This window comes from Equus asinus, chromosome 8 (assembly GCF_041296235.1).
Source record: "Equus asinus isolate D_3611 breed Donkey chromosome 8, EquAss-T2T_v2, whole genome shotgun sequence".
NCBI lineage: Eukaryota > Metazoa > Chordata > Mammalia > Perissodactyla > Equidae > Equus > Equus asinus.
The window spans coordinates 36,334,596-36,354,655 of NC_091797.1; the positions used below are offsets into that span (position 1 = coordinate 36,334,596).

At 37.4% G+C, this 20,060-nt stretch overlaps 1 protein-coding gene across 1 annotated transcript; it reads right to left on the bottom strand.

Moving 5' to 3' along the window:
• Positions 1–574: 574 nt before the first annotated feature.
• LOC106843459 (olfactory receptor 14J1-like) lies at positions 575–1,501 on the bottom strand. Its single transcript, XM_014860492.3, has one exon. The coding sequence runs from the start codon at positions 1,499–1,501 to the stop codon at positions 575–577; it is 927 nt and encodes a 308-aa protein (XP_014715978.3).
• Positions 1,502–20,060: the final 18,559 nt, after the last annotated feature.

A 20,060-nucleotide genomic window follows, 5' to 3' on the forward strand; every position in this document is an offset into this window, starting at 1 on the left:
TCTTTTATTCATTTTCTGAGTCAATATGATTGTTGTATTATTTAAACATCCCACTCACATGAGTGGCAAAGATGTAACACAAATGATATAATGGGACTTTCCCATGGTGACCATTGTATATTACCAATTGAAGCCTTGAAAAATTAATAGAACATTAGTAGACCCCTAAAGAGTCAGAGAACATTGAGAGTCGGGTGGTTCTCATAAGTGCTTGGGTACTATATAATATCCCAAACTTGATAGTAACTCAGGAAAAAATGAGAAATTTTCTTTCACTTTGATAGAAATGAGCCAGGAAGGAAAATTAAGTTGGAATCTTTACAATTAAATTAATTTACTGTTGTGCCATACTTGGCATTGTGGAGTGAAATTTAAATCTAATATATTTACAACAGCAATTTTTATATGACTCTATGCCACTGTTTTACTTGCTCAGAGACAGTTCATGCATATGACTTTCCCTGCAATGAGTTTTTTTTGAGCTTTAATTTCTTGATTGACTCTGTTACATTTTTCCAATCTATTTTGGTTTGTCTCCTGATGAGGAATGAATAGATGTGACTGAAAAAAAGAGCTACACTTTTCTTCTTTTAAAAACTTTTCTTAGAGCTGTCTTCATAGCTTTGTTTCTGAGGCTGTAGATCATAGGGTTGAGTGCTGGAGGCAGAACAGTATAAAAAACAGTGAGCAAAAAGTCTAATGCAGTTGGAGAGTCAGAATGTGGCTTTAGAAAGTCAAAGACACCAGTAGAGAGAAACAGCATGACAACAGACAGGTGGGGCAGGCAAGTGGAAAAGGCCTTAGCTCTACCTTCAGCAGATGGGATCTGCAGCACAGTAGAGAATATGTGCATGTAGGAGAGCCCAATGCAGATGAAGCAAAGAAATGCCACCAAGGACAGAAAGAGAATAACCCCAAGCTCACCGACATACTCATTAGAACAGGAGAATTTCAGGAGCTGGGGGACATCACAGAAGAACTGGTGAATAATATTGGCACCACAGAAGTGGATGGAGAAAGTAGCAGCTGTGTGCATGACTCCAGAGATGACCCCACTGATCCAGACAGCCAAGATTCCGTGAATACAGGTACTGACATTCATGATGATTTCATAGCGCAGTGGGAGGCAGATGGCCACATAGCGGTCATAGGACATCACTGTGAGCATGGCCATCTCAGAAGAACCACAGAGAGTGAAAGCAAAACACTGTAAAATGCATTCCCAGAGGGAAATATTGCCATTGTGCATGAAAGAGTTGCAAATGTACCTTGGTACAGTCACAGAAATATAGCATAGATCTAAGAAGGAGAGATGTTTCAGGAAAAAATACAAAGGTGAGTGAAGACTATCGTCGATAGAGGTTGCAGTGATAATGAGAATATTTCCAGTTAAAGCCACCAAGTACAAGACTAAGAACACAGAAGCACATACTATTTCTATCTCAGGCTTGGCAGAAAACCCCATGAGAAGAAATCCTTTCAATGTAGTAAAATTAGCCATGAGCCTTCTCAATTTAGCTGCAAGACAAGATAGAAACCCATAGAAATAAATGTTTTTGTTATTTACCAATCTAATCCACTTATTCAGTGAAGTTAAAGCATGAAGACAAGATCACCAGTTCATCATTGTAAATGTGACATAGCTTTATATACTTGTGTTGAGCAATTTTAAATAACCTTGGCTCAGTCATAAGAAAGACTGTGTAAACTAGATTAGAAATTTTAATGTAATTCATTTCAATCAAAGGAAAGGAAAAATATTTTATTAATGGAAAATATCGTGGATCAAAATTTTGTATACATTAAAAGTGTCATTCAGTTTACACACATATTTATAAAGAAGTTTTTGAGATGCCTATTCTTTTATTCTTTTTTATTTTTTGTAAAGATCGGCACCTGAGCTAACAACTGTTGCCAATCTTCCTTTTTTTCCTTTCTGCTTTTTCTCCCCCAGTTCCCCCAGTGCATAGTTGTATATTTTAGTTGTGGGTGCTTCTAGTTGTGGCCTGTGGGATGCCGCCTCAGTGTGGCCTGACAAGCTGTGCCATGTTGGTGCCCAGGATCCGAACCAGCGAAGCCCTGGGCTGCTGAAGCAGAGCGCGCGAACTTAACCACTTGGCCATGGGGCTGGACCAGAGGTATCTATTCTTTTCCGTTAATTATTATATCTGAATATACCACCACCACACAGGTTGTTCTACTGCAATTTTATAATTCTGTTTTATATATGAGAGAACAAATTCCCAATTTTTTCCTAAAAATTTCTTGAAAAATAAATAACACTAAAAATACATTTTGTTTCATAGTATCTGATTTGTATTATGATAGTCAAAGAATCATCACTGTTAACATAAAATGGCATATAAATTGATCTGAATAATACTAAGTCCCCATTAGGAAATGGCAAAAGGCCAGACCTTTCCTGGTATGTTTTTAAAAATGAAATAAAATGGCTAAGAAACACCTAAAAATTATTTATCCTTATTATTTTTTTATTTCATTTTATTTATTTATTTTTTGAGGAAGATTAGCCCTGAGTTAACATCCACCACCAAGCCTCCTCTTTGTGCTGAGGAAGATTGGCCTTGAGCTAACATCTGTGCCCATCTTCCTCTACCTTACATGTGGGACCCTGCCACAGCATGGCCTTATAAGCAGTGCATAGGTCTGTGCCCCAGATCCGAACCAGTGATCCCCAGCCCGCCAAAGTGGAGCATACAAACTTAACCACTACACCACCAGGCCATCCCCTTATCCTTATTCTTAAATAAAAATTAAAGCAACAGTCATATATATTTTTTGTACCAACCATAGTATTTGTCATTAAAAAATAAAGTTTTCAGAGCTATTGAGTATGAAATAAGACAAAATCTTAAATACGCAGCTAAGATGGTCAAATTTGTGAATACTATCTGAAAATCAACAACTTATTCAACAAGAAACTTAAAAGTCTGTACCTTAAATCATTAATTTTGTATTAAATATTTTAATCAATCTTCTGAAAAATGGATATCTGAAAAATAGTACGTTTATTTAGAATAATTATGGTGGCAAAAACATTTGCAAATCTTATGTTCAAACCAAGAATTATCGAATTAATAATTTACACAATTGTATCATAGGTGGCTTTAAAAATTATAGTTATGAAGCATTTTTCATGAAATAAGATAATGATCACTATGTTAGTTTAAAGGAAATTATGATGTATTACATACATTGCATGTAAATAATAGGAAGAAGCATAGAAGAAAGAATCTAAGGAAACATAACACATGGCAAGAGTGATAATTTCTAGATGCCTTGAAGGTTTATTTCCTGACTCCTAGAGACACACGGGAAACTGATCTCAATTTTTGTTCCTCCACACAAAGTTCAGAGATGTGGCTGGAATGGATTGCATAGCTGAGGGTGATGGATACTTCTGTGTTCTCTAATGCACTATTCAATAATATAAATTGTTTGAGTCTGAGATGGAAGGAGGACATCAGGCTCTGAAGAGATAATAAGCAGCATACATCTTGTCTTACTTGTGTGAAAACTTACACAGCATTAGAGCGTGTGTGTGTGTGCATGCCTCAATCAGAGACATAGAGGATGACACTTTATGCTTCTAGAGATTTTAGTGTCACATGTACTCAGCTAGACATTCTCTTGCAACTGTAACTCCCTGCATGAGGTTTCTGGGGACTCTGGAAGCTTCCATTTCTGTTTCCTGGAAAGTGTTGCTGATTTTTCTGTCAAGTAGCCCAACCCAGTGGACTTCCTTCCAAGTATATGAAAATACTCTTGATTTACTTCAAAAGATCTGTGTTAGTCTTTCTATTAATTCACAGCACTATTCACATTGATTAATACAGTAGTCATATAGTGGAATTATGTGCAGTTTTTATTTTCTTTGTTATATCTTTCTGTATGTTCCTATTTTCTCTCTTGAATAAATACATATTTATAATTTCTCTACTTGAAAATAATTTTATTATGCTATATGGTATAAATGTCTATTAAATTTTTATTTAATCCATTGATGGTCACATCAATCTTTGATACCTTGGTTAGAAGCAGAAAAATAAAAGAAGGGAATTCAAATGTGTCATTGGTTGGTAATTAGGTACCATACCAAAATATTTTTCTCTTTCTTCACAAGATATCTGCACATTCGAGTGGTAAAGATTATAATATCTGATCTCACCTTCTTCACTAAGAAGAAAAAAAAGGGCCACTTTTCTTCTTTAATGAAATTGCAAATCTCTTATAGCTTTCTACTTTGAGTTTTTACCCAGAATTTTACATTATTTTTTCTTCTTTAAACTTCTTTAAACTGAAAATTTTTTCTCTATAACTTATTCATTGTCTTTTAACAAAGGGGGTATTCAAATTCCCATGCCTCTGTATTGTTTAGATGAATATTAGTGTTTTAAAAACATAACAAGGAGCCTCATATGAAGAATTTAATGATTTTTTACCACTTATTTTCAGTTATAAAATTCTTTTTTTATGCTTCTCAAAATATAGGCCATAAACTTGACAAATACTGGATTTTCTTGTATTTCATCCCTATGAAATAAAAGAGACCAGAAAACTGGATGACTCGTTGTGACAAGAAGAATGTTCTTACATGCTTCACACAATCTTCATGTCCTTATAATCTTTCTCTATGGGGTCTTTATTGATCCTTATTTTGTGAAAATGGAAAATATGGTTATTTTGCTGACATTACAATATTTTGATACATCCTCAGTTCTTTTTCATTTTTCTACACTGTTTGAACAATATATCTGGGATCTCTGATATGGGAAGGATCTCAAATCTCTTACAAACTACTCTTAGGGTCAATGGATAATAAGAATAGAAGGAATATCAAATGGTGTCATCCTTTAGTCCATTTACACCAAATTTCTTCTTTGATAGTTGCACAAAAGGAGGAATTGCTGAGGAGATGGGAATTATATTACACAAAATGTTTCTGAAACATAGAGTTTAAACCTCTATCTCCTGGATTAGTAATTTTTATTTTAAAAAAATCCATGGTTGATAAATTTTTAATTTCAGCTTTTATGAATTAAATGACAGTGTCTGGTTTTATCCCACCCGCTGAAATCCTATAATTAATTGGCTTTCCATTATTCAGTATAATCTTCCTTTGTAGAGAACAAGGAAACTCACCAGAGCATATGCAGGAACTTCCTCTCTAAACAGGGAAAAGCTGCCAGTGTAAATGGCCACCACATAGCAGAAGGTCCAGATCTTTGTAATTCACCCACTTTGAGTAAAATCTGGGCCTGTGGAGAGGAAAAATAAGATGATTTCCATTATTCTTTGTCCTTTGGAGATTAGGCTATATAGCTCCTCTGGCATGAGCAGCATCCTTGGATGCTTTGGGTATTTGGGCTTCTTGAAAATACCCTGGGACCAAAACTTGCAATTATATGGAGTTTTCCTGTGGAGTATTTTTCTGTTGATTTGAGTTAATGATTATACATAGTTATCTGAAATTTCTGTTTGTGTTCATTGGATTAAACTATTGAAACACATTGTAATTTGTGGCTTAGATTCAGGAAAACCCAACAACAAGAGTTAACTCCATTTTTCAATTTGTTCATTTCAAAGTAAATGTATATTTAGAAGAATTGTATTCCCTCTGTGTATCACAGCAAAGCAAAAGTAACTTGGATTTTATGATTCTCATCCTTATAATTTAGATATTACTATAACTCATAGAATCTTAGAGAAGAAATTTTAGAGAACAACTTGGTCCACATCCTACCAAATTTTAAATCTATTTTCCATTTCTATATAGCTTGTCATCTATCTGCTTCTTGAACATTCTAGTTGGAGACCTTCAATATGTCTGTAAGACACTACATTCTGTGATTTAACGGGCGAAAACTCTTTATAGTTTTTCCTTGTATTGATCCAAATCTTCTTCCATTTTACTATTTCTGATCTTAATATCTGAAAGGGCAGATATGGTCCTTCTTGTTTTATTATTTAATCAGGAAGGATTACTCTCTAGATGCTGGAAGAAAGTGGCATGCATGGAATGAAGGACTTGTATAAACCTATTCTTAGTTGACAATAATGGCATATATTGACAATTAGTTGGAGGTTAGAGTAGAAATGATAGCTTACAGTGAAACATTTTACATTCTGTTTCTTGTATGTTTTTTTAAATGATTGGGAAAGCACACATCTGTGAAATGTTTGCCTCTGTTAAAGATACAATTTGTGATAGTAGAATATATGGAAGTTAGTTGTTCTAACTTGGGCTTGATTTTGATGCTATAAGAGTGTATTTTTTATTTACTTATTTTTATTTTTACTTTTTTTTGCTGAGGAAGATTTACCTTGACCTAATATTCATTGCCAATCCTCCTCTCTGCTTGATGAAGATTCACCCTGAGCTAACATCCCTTGGAAATTCTCCTCCATTCTCTGTGTGGGCTGCCACCATAGCATGGCCACCGACCAGCAGTGTAGGTCCACACCCAAGAACCAAATCTGGGCCACCAAAGCAGAGCATGCTGAATCCAACCACCAAGCCATTGGAGTTGACCCAGGAGTTTATTTTTATAATAATTAAAAGTTGGACACAGGTCAAACCAATGACCACACACAGATTTAAAAAAAAAGGGTTTGTTATATGCTACTGCCCTACTGAAGGTGATAATAGATTGGAATTTAGTAGTATAAGATTAGGAGCTATTTCTTTACCTCATTGTTAATAATCTATTGATAGTTATCTTCTTCTTAGCCGTTTTAATTATTTCTTTTTTTTTTGATCTTTTATTTTTATTTTATTTTATTTTTTTTATTAATGTTATGATAGATTACAACCTTGTGAGATTTCAGTTGTACATTTTTGTTAGTCATGTTGTGGGTACACCACTTCCCCCTCCGTACCCTCCCCCCACCCCCCCTTTTCCCTGGTAACCACCGATCAGATCTCCTTCTCAATATACTAATTTCCACCTATGAGTGGAGTCATATAGAGTTCGTCTTTCTCTGACTGACTTATTTTGCTTAACATAATGCCCTCGAGGTCCATCCACGTTGTTGTGAATGGGCCAATTTCGTCTTTTTTTTTGGCTGAGTAGTATTCCATTGTGCATATATACCACATCTTCTTTATCCAATCATCAGTTTCTGGGCATGTAGGCTGGTTCCACGTCTTGGCTATTGTAAATAATGCTGTGATGAACATAGGGGTGCAACGGATTCTTGAGATATCTGATATCAGGTTCTTAGGATAGATACCCAGTAATGGGATGGCTGGGTCATAGGGTATTTCTATTTTTAACTTTTTGAGAAATCTCCATACTGTTTTCCATAGTGGCTGTACCAGTTTGCATTCCCACCAACAGTGTATGAGGGTTCCTCTTTCTCCACAACCTCTCCAACATTTGTCGTTCTTGGTTTTGGATGTTTTTGCCAATCTAACGGGGGTAAGGTGATATCTTAGTGTAGTTTTGATTTGCATTTCCCTGATGATTAGCGATGATGAACATCTTTTCATGTGTCTATTGGCCATATTCATATCTTCTTTTGAGAAATGTCTGTTCATGTCCTCTGCCCATTTTTTGATCGGGTTGTTTGTTTTTTTGTTGTTAAGCAGTGTGAGTTCTTTGTATATTATGGAGATTAACCCTTTGTCGGATAAGTGGCTTGTAAATATTTTTTCCCAATTAGTGAGCTGTTTTTTTGTTTCAATTCTGTTTTCCCTTGCCTTGAAGAAGCTCTTTAGTCTGATGAAGTCCCATTTGTTTATTCTTTCTATTGTTTCCCTCAACTGAGGAGTTACAGTGTCCAAAAAGATTCTTTTGAAACTGATGTCAAAGAGTGTACTGCCTATATTCTCTTCCAAAAGACTTATTGTTTCAGGCCTAATCTTTAGGTCTTTGATCCATTTTGAGTTTATTTTGGTGTGTGGTGAAAAAGAATGGTCAATTTTCAATCTTTTGCATGTGGCTGTCCAGTTTTCCCAGCACAATTTGTTGAAGAGACTTTCTTTTCTCCATTGTAGGCCCTCTGCTCCTTTGTCGAAGATTAGCTGTCCATAGATGTGTGGTTTTATCTCTGGGCTTTCAATTCTGTTCCATTGATCTGTGGACCTGTTTTTGTACCAGTACCATGCTGTTTTGATCACTGTAGCTTTGTAGTATGTTTTGAAATCGGGGATTGTGATTCCGCCGGCTTTGTTTTTCTTGCTCAGGATTGCTTTAGCAATTCGCGGTCTTTTGTTCCCCCATATGAATTTTAGGATTGTTTGTTCAATTTCTGTGAAGAATGTTCTTGGGATTCTGATTGGGATAGCATTGAATCTGTATATTGCTTTAGGTAGTATGGACATTTTAACTATGTTTATTCTTCCAATCCATGTGCAAGGAATGTTTTTCCATCTCTTTATGTCATCGCCTATTTCTTTCAAGAAAGTCTTGTAGTTTTCATTGTATAGATCCTTCACTTCCTTGGTTAAGTTTATCCCAAGGTATTTTATTCTTTTCGTTGCGATTGTGAATGGGATAGAGTTCTTGAGTTCTTTTTCTGTTAGTTTATTGTTAGTGTATAGAAATGCTACTGATTTATGCACGTTAATTTTATACCCTGCTACTTTGCTGTAGTTGTTGATTATTTCTAATAGTTTTTCTGTGGATTCTTTGGGGTTTTCTATGTATAGGATCATGTCGTCTGCAAACAACGAGAGTTTTACTTCTTCGTTACCTATTTGGATTCCTTTTATTTTTTTTTCCTGCCGAATTGCTCTGGCCAGCACCTCCAGTACTATGTTGAATAGGAGTGGTGAAAGTGGGCACCCTTGTCTTGTTCCTGTCCTCAGAGGGATGGCTTTCAGCTTTTGTCCATTGAGTATGATGTTGGCTGTGGGTCTATCATATATGGCCTTTATTATGTTGAGGTACTTTCCTTCTATACCCATTTTACTGAGGGTTTTTATCATAAATGGGTGTTGGATCTTGTCGAATGCTTTCTCTGCATCTATTGAGATGATCATGTGGTTTTTGTTTTTCATTTTGTTGATGTAGTGTATCACGTTGATTGACTTGCGGATGTTGAACCATCCCTGTGTCCCTGGTATAAATCCCACTTGATCATGGTGTATAATCTTTTTGATGTATTGCTGTAATCGGTTTGCCAAAATTTTGTTGAGGATTTTTGCATCTATGTTCATCAGTGATATCGGCCTGTAGTTCTCCTTCTTTGTGTTGTCCTTGTCAGGTTTGGGGATCAGAGTGATGTTGGCTTCATAGAATGTGTTAGGGAGTTCTCCATCTTTCTCAATTTTCTGGAACAGTTTGAGGAGAATAGGTATTAAGTCTTCTTTGAATGTTTGGTAGAATTCTCCAGAGAAGCCGTCTGGTCCTGGACTCTTGTTTTTGGGGAGGTTTTTGATTACCGTTTCTATTTCCTTACTTGTGATTGGTCTATTCAGATTCTCCATTTCTTCCTGATTCAGTTTGGGGAGATTGTAGGAGTCTAGGAATTTGTCCATTTCTTCCAGGTTGTTCAATTTGTTGGCATATAGTTTTTCATAGTATTCTCTTATGATCTCTTGTATTTCATTGGTATCTGTTGTGATTTCTCCTCTGTCATTCCTGATTTTATTAATTTGCGATTTCTCTCTTCTTTTCTTGGTGAGTCTGGCTAGGGGTTTGTCAATTTTGTTAATTCTTTCGAAGAACCAACTCTTTGTTTCATTGATCCTTTCTATTGTCTTTTTTGTTTCAATATCGTTTATTTCTGCTCTTATTTTTATTATTTCCCTCCTTCTACTGACTCTGGGCTTTGTTTGTTCTTCTTTTTCTAGTTCTGTTAGGTGTCGTTTGAGGTTGCTTACGTGAGCTTTTTCTTGTTTAGTGAGGTGAGCCTGTATTGCAATGAATTTCCCTCTTAGGACTGCTTTTGCTGCATCCCAAATGATTTGGTATGTCGTGTTCTCATTTTCATTTGTCTCCAGATAATATTTGATTTCTTCTTTAATTTCTTCAATGATCCATTGTTTGTTGAGAAGCGTGTTGTTTAGTCTCCACATTTTTGCACCTTTCTCTGCTTTTTTCTTGTAGTTGATTTCTAGTTTAATAGCGTTATGATCAGAAAAGATGCTTGATATTATTTCAGCTCTCTTGTATTTATTGATGTTTGCTTTGGTTCCCAAAATATGGTCAATCCTTGAGAATGTTCCATGTGCACTTGAGAAGAATGTGTAACCTGCTGTTTTTGGATGAAGTGTTCTATATATATCTATTAAGTCCATCTGGTCTAATTTTTCATTTAATTCTATTATTTCCTTGTTGATTTTCTGTCTGGATGTTCTGTCCATTGGTGTTAATGGTGTGTTGAGGTCCCCTACTATTATTGTATTGTTCTTGATGTCTTCTTTTAGTTCTATTAAGAGTTGCTTTACAAATTTTGGTGCTCCTGTGTTGGGTGCGTATATATTTATAAGTGTTATGTCTTCTTGGTGGAGAGTCCCTTTTATCATTATATACTGTCCCTCTTTATCTTTCTTTATCTGTTTTGCTTTGAAATCTACCTTGTCTGATATTAGTATAGCGACACCTGCTTTCTTTTGTTCATTATTAGCTTGGAGTATTGTTCTCCATCCCTTGACTCTGAGTCTGTGTTTGTCTTTGGGGCTGAGGTGTGTTTCCTGGAGGCAGCATATTGTTGGATCTTGTTCTTTGATCCATCCTGCCACTCTGTGTCTTTTGATTGGGGAGTTCAATCCATTTACATTTAGAGTGATTATTGAGACGTGGGGGCCTACCACTCCCATTTTGTGTCTTGTTTTCCGGTTTTCTTCAGTTTCCTTTGTTTCTCGTCCCATGGTTTAATCTGTTCTGATGTAGAGCTGCTACTCTCTGTTGTTGTCCTTCTACTTATCTCCTCTGCTCTTGGTTTTGTAGCCCCTTTCCTTTTTTGGATTTTTCAGGAATGAGGGTTTTCCTGAGGATTTCCTGAAGAGGAGGTTTTGTGGCAATGAACTCCCTTAATTTTTGTTTATCTGGGAAAGTTTTTATTTCTCCATCGTATTTGAAGGATATTTTCGCTGGGTAGAGAATTCTCGGCTGTAGATTTTTGTCCTTCAGATTTTTGAATATATCATTCCACTCTCTTCTAGCCTGTAAAGTTTCTGCTGAGAAATCTGCTGATAGCCTGATGGGGGTTCCTTTGTAGGTTAGTTTCTTTTGCCTGGCTGTCCTTAATATTTTCTCCTTGTCGTTGACTTTTGCTAGCTTCACTACTATATGCCGTGGAGTTGGTCTTCTTGCATTGATAAAGTTTGGAGATCTATTGGCTTCTGTCACCTGAAGATCCATCTCCCTCACCAGATTTGGGAAGTTCTCAGCCATTATTTCTTTGAATAGGTTTTCTGCCCCTTTCTCCTTCTCTTCTCCCTCTGGTATACCTATAATCCTTATGTTGCATCTCCTAATTGTGTCTGATAATTCTCGGAGAGTTTCTTCATTTCTTTTAAGTCTTGCTTCTCTCTCCTCCTCTGCCTGCAACAATTCTATATTGCCATCTTCCAAATTGCTAATTCTTTCCTCCATATTATCGGCCCTACTGTTCAGAGCATCTAGATTTTTCTTAATCTCCTCTATTGTGTTCTTCATTTCCAATATTTCTGTTTGGTTCTTCTTTATCGTATCAAACTCTTTTGTGACATAGCTCCTGAACTCGTTGAGTTGTCGGTCAGAGTTCTCTCTTAACTCATTGAGAATCTTAATGATGGCTGTTTTGAAGTCATCATCATTTAGGTTATATATCTCATTTTCTTTGGGATTGTTTTCTGTGTATTTGTTACTTTCTTTCTGTTCTGGAGATTTAATGTATTTTTTCATATTGCTTGATGTTGTTGATTTGTGCCTCCGCATGGAGATAGAGTTTAGTTGCTCCTTTCACTTGTTCCAGCTGCTGCGGTGGGGGGAGCAGCTGTTTATACTTCACCAACCAGGAACCCTGTCCGTAGTTGCTAACTGGGCCTGGGCCCCTCTTCGTAGCCACAGTGGCCCTCTGGATTCCCTCCTCTGCCGTGGGGGCCGTCACAGGGGGACTTCAGGCTGCAGGTGCCTACTGTTGCAGCCCACCTAGATGTGCTCTCTCCTTGGGGTCTGCAACGGTGTTATGGGCTTTTCCAGCGGCCAGGGGTGGGATCACTTATATTTGTCGCTCCGTTGCTGTCGGCACCCACCAAATCTCACTTGTCCTCTATGGGTCGCAGGAGAGCTATTGGCATCTTCTACAGTCTGTGGTTAGTACACCTAGCTATGCTGCTTTTGCCCTGGGGTCTTCCAGCCTTGTGGCTGGCGGCTGGGTGCCTTCTACTGGTGCTGTGCAGAGGCTTTCCCTAAGGCTGCTGTGAGCCTGTAGGGTTTCCCCCTAGGCTACTAAGCTGGGTCTCTGGAACTCTCTCCAGCCCCAGTCCTCTCCGAGATCTCCGGCAATCCCTAGCCTCACGGGGCAGGCAACGGCAGCTAGGGGGTCGCCCCACCCTCTGGGATTCTCTCCGGGCCTCTCCCGGAGCCGTGAATGCTCAGCGTGGCCCCTCTGCTAACTGCAGACAGAGAGTTTTGTCTGCTGCCCGGGCGGAGCTCCGGCGCTTCCCCTCCGGGTCGCAGAACCGGCCTTTGAAAGTTCCCCCAGCCCCGGTCCTCTCCGAGATCTCCGGCAATCCGTAGTCCCACGGGGCGGGCAACGGCAGCTGGGAGACCTCCGTGCCCTCCGTGTCTCTCTCTGGGACCCTCCGGGCGCCCTGAGCACCAGGCTGGGTCTCCCCGCCAATGGCGGGGAGAGACTCTCCCCGCGGGCTCAGGTGTGCAACTCCAAAGTTTCCCTCTGCGTTTAGGTGTAATTGCGGGGGGTTTAGGTAGGGTTCTGGTCACCTGTTTCCACCGTCGCTCCTCTGTTGTGTTCTCGCTCCTGCCCTAGATGTGTGTAGATCCTCTGGGGGCATCCGTTGGAAGAAAGCCGCTTGCGGGTACTAGGCTGCCCGTCGGGGTCAGAGAGTTTTCACCTATTTCCACATCCTCCCAGAGGAAAGTCCATCCGCCTTCCGATGTATAGTCGCGTGGGTGTCTCAGACGTCCTGAGATGCTGTCTGGATATCCTTTGTCAAGCGATAAGTGTCCAAATAATTGTAGACTCGAAGGGCGAGAGACAAAGAGGACTACTCACGGCGCCATCTTGGATCTTCTCCCGTTTTAATTATTTCTATTGGAATGTTATTTCCTTGAAACCACGACTGAAATATAATTCATGTTTGTGTTATAAACACCATTTGGCACTGTGCCTCACACAAAGTAGATACTCTTAATTATCTGTGGAAATAAGTTTAATTAAGCTCTAACATATTTTTTCCTCTGGAGACAGGCATATACAAAATTATTTTTCTCTCCTAAGAATGTAAATAATATAAAAAAATTTAATAATCAAATAATCTCAGCAGGAATCTGGAACACTAAGCCAGTATGTCCAGGGTGGAACTCTTAGAGGGCATGCTCTCATTGTCTATTGCTGCGTAACAAACTACCTGAAAACTTGATGACTTAAACAGCAATTTCTTACTCTCTCTCTAGTGTGTTTGGATGGATTATTTTTACTAGAGGTCTCTCATGCAGTTACAGGCAGATGTCAGATGTGGTTACAGTCACCTACAGACTCAATTGACCTGAAAGTACAGTATGGTTCAGTCACATGATTGGCAGTTGATGTTGGCTTCTGGCTGAAAACTCAACTGTGCAACTGTAGCATCTGCATATGGCCTTCTCACAGGATAATGGTTAAGTTCCATTGATTTATTTGTCTTTCCTTGTGCCAGTAACTGACTGCTTTTTAGTTAATATGGCTTCATACACATTTGCTATTTTTTAGGTTGAATCCAATCTTTAAACTTCTTTGGCAAAATTATCTATTTATGAACATGTGCTCTTCATGATAAATTTTAGAATCACTTTGTTGAATTTCTCACAAAATTTCTCTTGAATTTTCTTTAAAGTATATTGAATTCATAATTTTATTTTTGTACAAATTACATGGTTACAATATTTAACTGTCTCATATATAAATGTGACATATTACTTTTATTCAATTTAATTTAAATCTTTGGATAGAATTGTTAAGAATTTTGTAAATTTTCTTCATTTTTAAAGTGAATTTGTTTTTATTGTAGTCACATTTTATATCCTATTAAATTTTCTATATAATTATTACTGCTGTAGAAGAATAATTGATTTTTATATATTGGTCTTATATCAGGCAATATTACTTAAGAATCCAATTCATTCTGACATTTGCGTCTTGATTCCATAGAGTTTTTCTTTTTTTTTTTTAATTAACAGACTTTATTTTTTAGAGCACTTTTAGGTTCATAGAAAAATTGAACAGAAAGTATAGAGTTCCCACATAACCCTTTCTCCCTCCTCATAGAACCTCCTTCGCTACCAACATTTGCATGAGTGTACTACATTTGTTAAAATCAAACAACCAAAATTGACATATTATTAACCAAAGTCCATAGTTTACATTATGCTTCATTCTTTGTGCTGTTCATTCTATGGGTTTTGACAAATGCATAATATCATGTATCTATCATTAGAGTATCATACAAAATAGTTTCACTGTCTTAAAAGTACCCTGTGCTCCACCTCTTTATCCCTCCCTCTCCCCAAACCCCTGGCAACTGCTCATCTTTTTACGGTCTCCAGTTTCTCCTTTTCCAGAATGTCATATGGTTGGAATCATATAATATGTAGCCTTTTCAGATTGGCTTCTTTCACTTAGTAATATGCCTTTAAGTTTCCTACATGATTTTATGTCACTTGATAGTTGCATTTTTTAAGTTGCTGAATAATATTCCATTGTCTGGATGCACCAGTTTATCCATTCACTTGTTAAACAGCATCTCCTTTGCTTCCACATTTTGGCAGTTATGAGTAAAACTGCTATAATCATCCATATGCAGGTTTTTGTGTGGACTGAAGTTTTCAACTCATTTGGGTGAATTTATAGAGTTTTAAAAATGTCAATAATGTTATACCACCGTGTGTCACTTAAGGACAAGGATATGTTCTGAGAAATGCATCATTTGTCAATTTTGTTGTTATGCAAATGTCACATGTAGAGTGTACTTACACAAACTTAGGTGGTATAGCCTACTACACATCTAGGCTGTGTGGTACTAATCTTATGGGACATTGTTGTATATGCGGTTCATTGTTGACCGAAATGTCATTATGTAGTGCATGACAATACTCTGCATTAAATAAGATTTTTTTATAAAGATTTTTATTTTTTTCCTTTTTCTCCCCAAAGCTCCCCAGTACATAGTTGTATATTCTTCGTTGTGGGTCCTTCTAGTTGTGGCATGTGGGACACTGCCTCAGCCTGGCTTGATGAGCAGTGCTGTGTCCGCGTCCAGGATTCAAACCAACAAAACACTGGGCCACCTGCAGCGGAGTTCACGAACTTAACCACTTGGCAACGGGGCCAGCCCCTGCATTAAATAAGATTTTTATCTCTTCCCTTCCTCTTTTTTAATTTCCTATTTATTTTTATTATTTAATTACATTGGCTGAGAACTCAATTAGAGTAGCAAGGATGGTGGAAAACCTTTATTTTTCTTGCTAATCTTAAAGAGATATTTCTAAAGTTCTTCAATGCATACGATTTTGGCTGTAGTTTTGGTAGATGAAAGTTTTATAGACATTATTTATTAAGTTTATATATATTCTTTATAATTTCTTTATATTTCTAGTGTCCTGAGAGTTGTTGTCATAAAAAATATATTGAAATTTATCAAATTATTTCCATACATCTATTGATATAGTTATGCAGATCTCATAGTTTGCTGGAAACTGTGGTAGAATCAAGCAAAAAATAAAATAACATTGGCAAGATATTTTGATTACTTGGGCCACAACAGAATTCCACAGATTAAAGATGTGTACACAGTAAGTATTACAAAACAACTCAGGAAAAAATGCAGCATGAATAAATAGCATGAGATAAAGCATTGTTAGATTAACATCTTTAGCATTTGATATAAAAAATTCTAAAATCAACTAAAAATGTTTAAAATTATTAAAGAGGTAAAAGAAAAAATAAAAACTAAAAGAAAGACAAAAATGGTATTTTAAAAATGATAGGTTTGGAAAATAACTATGAAAATTTCTAGAAATAAAACAGAGTCATTGAAATTAAAAACTTGATGAATGGGTCAAATTGATTATCGAACAAAGCCAAAGAGAAAAATGGTAAAGTGGAAGTTAGATCAGAGGTAAAAAAGTCAGAATATAGTACTGGAAAATAGATAGACTGAATGAGTACATGAAAGAGAAATTAAAGAACATATAAAGTAAGTTGAGAACTTCCCACCACATATTGCAGGAAGGAGGTCCAGAAGAAGAGAACGGGGAGAATGGGCTATTTTTGAAGAGATAACTACTGAGAAAGCACAGTGTAATGTTTAAGAAAAGAATCTGCAGCCACAGTGACTGGGCTTGTAGTTCATCATTCCCAATCACTGTCTCAAAACTTTGGCCAAGTTACTTAACATCTGTGCCTCTAATTCCTCATCTGTAAGATAAGGATAAAGGTAGTTATGATGATTAAATGACTTAACATACGTAAAGTACTTAGAATAACGTCTGACACCTATAATACACTATAAATGTTTTTGATAGGTAAAAAGAAAATGAAAGCCGTGAAATTGGAGTGTCAGAATGAATCTCAGGTCACTGCAGTAGCTGGTCTGAAAATGTGGACCCTCAATGAACCATGCCTCCCAGTACTGATGCCCTGTACTTGGCACCACCTAAATAGCAAAGATAAATATAGCCAGTGGTTAACATAGGTTAGCATAAGGGAAGCCATCTTATAGAAGGGAACCAGGTTAGGACTACAAATGACCTTGATCCACAAGACACCCCCTTTTCCTTGTTAGCAATGCTTTAGCTTCCATGTAGCTTAGAGAAGTATACATCTGCTTGTGAGAAATATGCATGCTTGGCTAATTTTGTAGCCTTGGCTTATATTCCGATAAGGAAATAACTTTGTTCTTTCAGCTTTTCCAGGGATGTAACGACGTTCAGGAAAAAAAGGCTGCGCTGGTATCTGTCGCTGGTGAAGAGAGAAAGGGATGCTCTGTAGTTTCAAGGACTACAACACCAGATAGTCAACATTCCAGACCCCCCTTTTTGGCCCATTTGCCCTATATAACTGCTTCAAAACTTTGTAGTTTTAAGATGGTTCTTTAGGATTCTAGTCCGCCATCTTCCCCCTTGCTGGCAAGTTGTAATAAAAAGACCCTTTCTCTCTTACCACCTTGCCTCTTAACTGTTGGCTTGTCTTGCAATGAGTAGAAGACTACCTTGGTGGTTACACTGTAGGGATACTTCCCTTTGAATCTGGGCTGGCAGTGACTTACATGACCAATAGAATACAACAGAAGTGATGTTCTGGGACTTCTGAGGGTATGTCATAAGGAACCTTGCAACTCTTTCCTGGATCTCTTGAAATACTCATTTCTGGAATGCTCCCAAGAAACAAGACTGAATTTGTCAAATCAATGGGTAAATACCATTTAACTAAAATCCTGTTAAATCTGTTTTATCAATGATACCATATCCAGCATGACATCTGTGATGAAGGCTATTATTTATTTGAGCTTGGGATTATCTGTAGACGTTATCCAGGATCCACCTGATCTCTGCAAGTGATCTTCCAGTCTTTAGATATTTAAAGAGGTCATTAATCTTGGCTATGCCTTTCAAATATTGATATGTGATAACCATATGTGATATTGGTTTTGGTTTAATATCTTAGCCAGATGGAGCAGTTTCAAAGGCTTCCACTTGGCCTTCCCCAGTGTGATAGCTCATTTCCTACTAACCAACAACATGATGAAGGAGCTTTTCTAACTTCTAAGTAGTTCAATCCTAATTATATACCTGATGGCTGGAGAATGACTATTGGGTGTGTCTTCAGTGCCAGGTGACACCATTTAAACTAGATTTTAACCATGATTCTGTTTATTTCCTGATCTCTGTGTGGCCAGTCTAACAGGTGGGCTACGATGATGCTTTGGTTTTTGGTGTATTGATGCCAACTCAGACTATGTGTCTAATGGTGCTTGAAATATCTTGGCAGTCCCCTTTTCTCAGTGTACAGTCATCTGAATAAATGGAGGTAGTTCCCTTTGGGGAAGGACTAGGGGTATCTTTTCAATAAATGCTTGCCATGTTGTTGCAGGCCACTTCTTCCTGAAGGACATGGCTATATTTTCAGGGTATGAGGTCAATGAACTGAGCAGGAAATTTCAACTTTTTATTAGAGGAGACCACTCTCAGTCTCCTGCTTCTCTATTCTTGCTTCTGACTGTAGATTTTAAGTGGTACCCTCATTGACTGCTCTCTGATTTTGCCCCTAAAGACAGCATATTGTATTAACCATCTCCGCAACTCCCTGTGGGTCAAGACCCCTTGACTGCCCCTCTGACTTCACTGCTAGTTATGGAAATTATAAACTGTTGGATGATTCTGGTTGTTCAGTCCTACCATCTGTCCTTTATTGCTTAAAAGTCACTTCGTCCCCATTACTATTAGCAATCCAGCTCTGTGATTATCTCTCCAATCATCAGCTCTGGTCTACAGAAAGTCACCACTGATCTTAGTAATTCTGGTACTCCTCTGCCGGAGCATTTTCGGTGACCTTGTGAATGACATATCTCTTCTGGGCTTTCTTGTGGAACATATTCTGGTGGATTTTCTTTTCTCACATAAAATGTTCACTCTGATATCCCCACTTTCCTGAGTCTAACTTATATCCTTCCCTTTCCATCTGCCTGGGCAACTCAGGCATTTCACCACTGATCTGCATGGGCCACTGCATTCTCTAGCATTCTAAGGGTCACACTGTCAGCAAGTTTGCCCCATCCCTTGTGTCCTTGCCTAAGAATTCAGTGTCCCCAAGTTAATAGATTTTAATGTAAAATCTAGTTTTATGTTACAGTCTCTTAATCAAGTACCTTCAAAATCCAGTCTCATGGTTACTCCTGTTACTACAGGCTAACTAATACATGTAACTCCTTTGGGTTTAATCTCTTTCTTCCTTTAATAGCTCCAGAACATCTCCAGTTAGTTTATGCAGAGATTTAACTCTAACAATTGGCCTTGCAGTCAGGAAAAGCATACACTATTGCCTACTGTAATATGGAAGAGAGAAAGGGTATCTATTGAAACCGTATGTGAGGAAGAATTGTTAAAGTTCCAACAAATTTCTTTTAGTTGACTATTGTAAAATAAAGGAAGAATGAGATGAGCTATAAACAAAACCATTCAATTTTCAAGCAGAATTTGGAGAAAAATTAAAGAAGCCAGGACAGGCCACTGACAAGCGGTGTAGTTTGGCACCCAGAAAACAAACTCGGGCCACAGGAGCAGAGTGCGTCAAACTTAACCACTAGGCCACTGGGACCCGCCCCTGTCATTTGCTTTAATGTTTGCCTCTATGCTTAGAGAACAAGAAATCACGACATACTTCTTAAAAATTCCCATTCAATTATATGTGAGTTAACATTTACTTTTCTAATTGAGCAACCATGGCCCTAAATTAAAATCCTCAAAATATAAAAGCATCATAATTGTATTTCTCACATTAAAATGTATTAACTTAGAGGGATCATTCAGATAAAGAGGCCTAAATACTATCCATCTATCGAATACATGGGTAATATAGACATATTTCTATACTTAATTTCAGATAGGAACACATTAGAATATGTGACAAATCAATTACATCAACTGATATCCAACAACAAATTCAGAATTAGAGTTTCAAAGCTAGTGTTGCACTTATTCAAGTTCTCTTTATACTACCTATGAATGCATTAATATAACTAGACTGAACTTTCTCATTTATTTTTACTTTATCCAATTCCCTGTGTCAAACATATTGTAAACCATTTGAGAAGTAGTATAATTTTGTATCTCAGCTTTCTCATTACCTGCTTAGTTATGCCTCAGAAGAGTTCTCTAGATTTCTTCAAG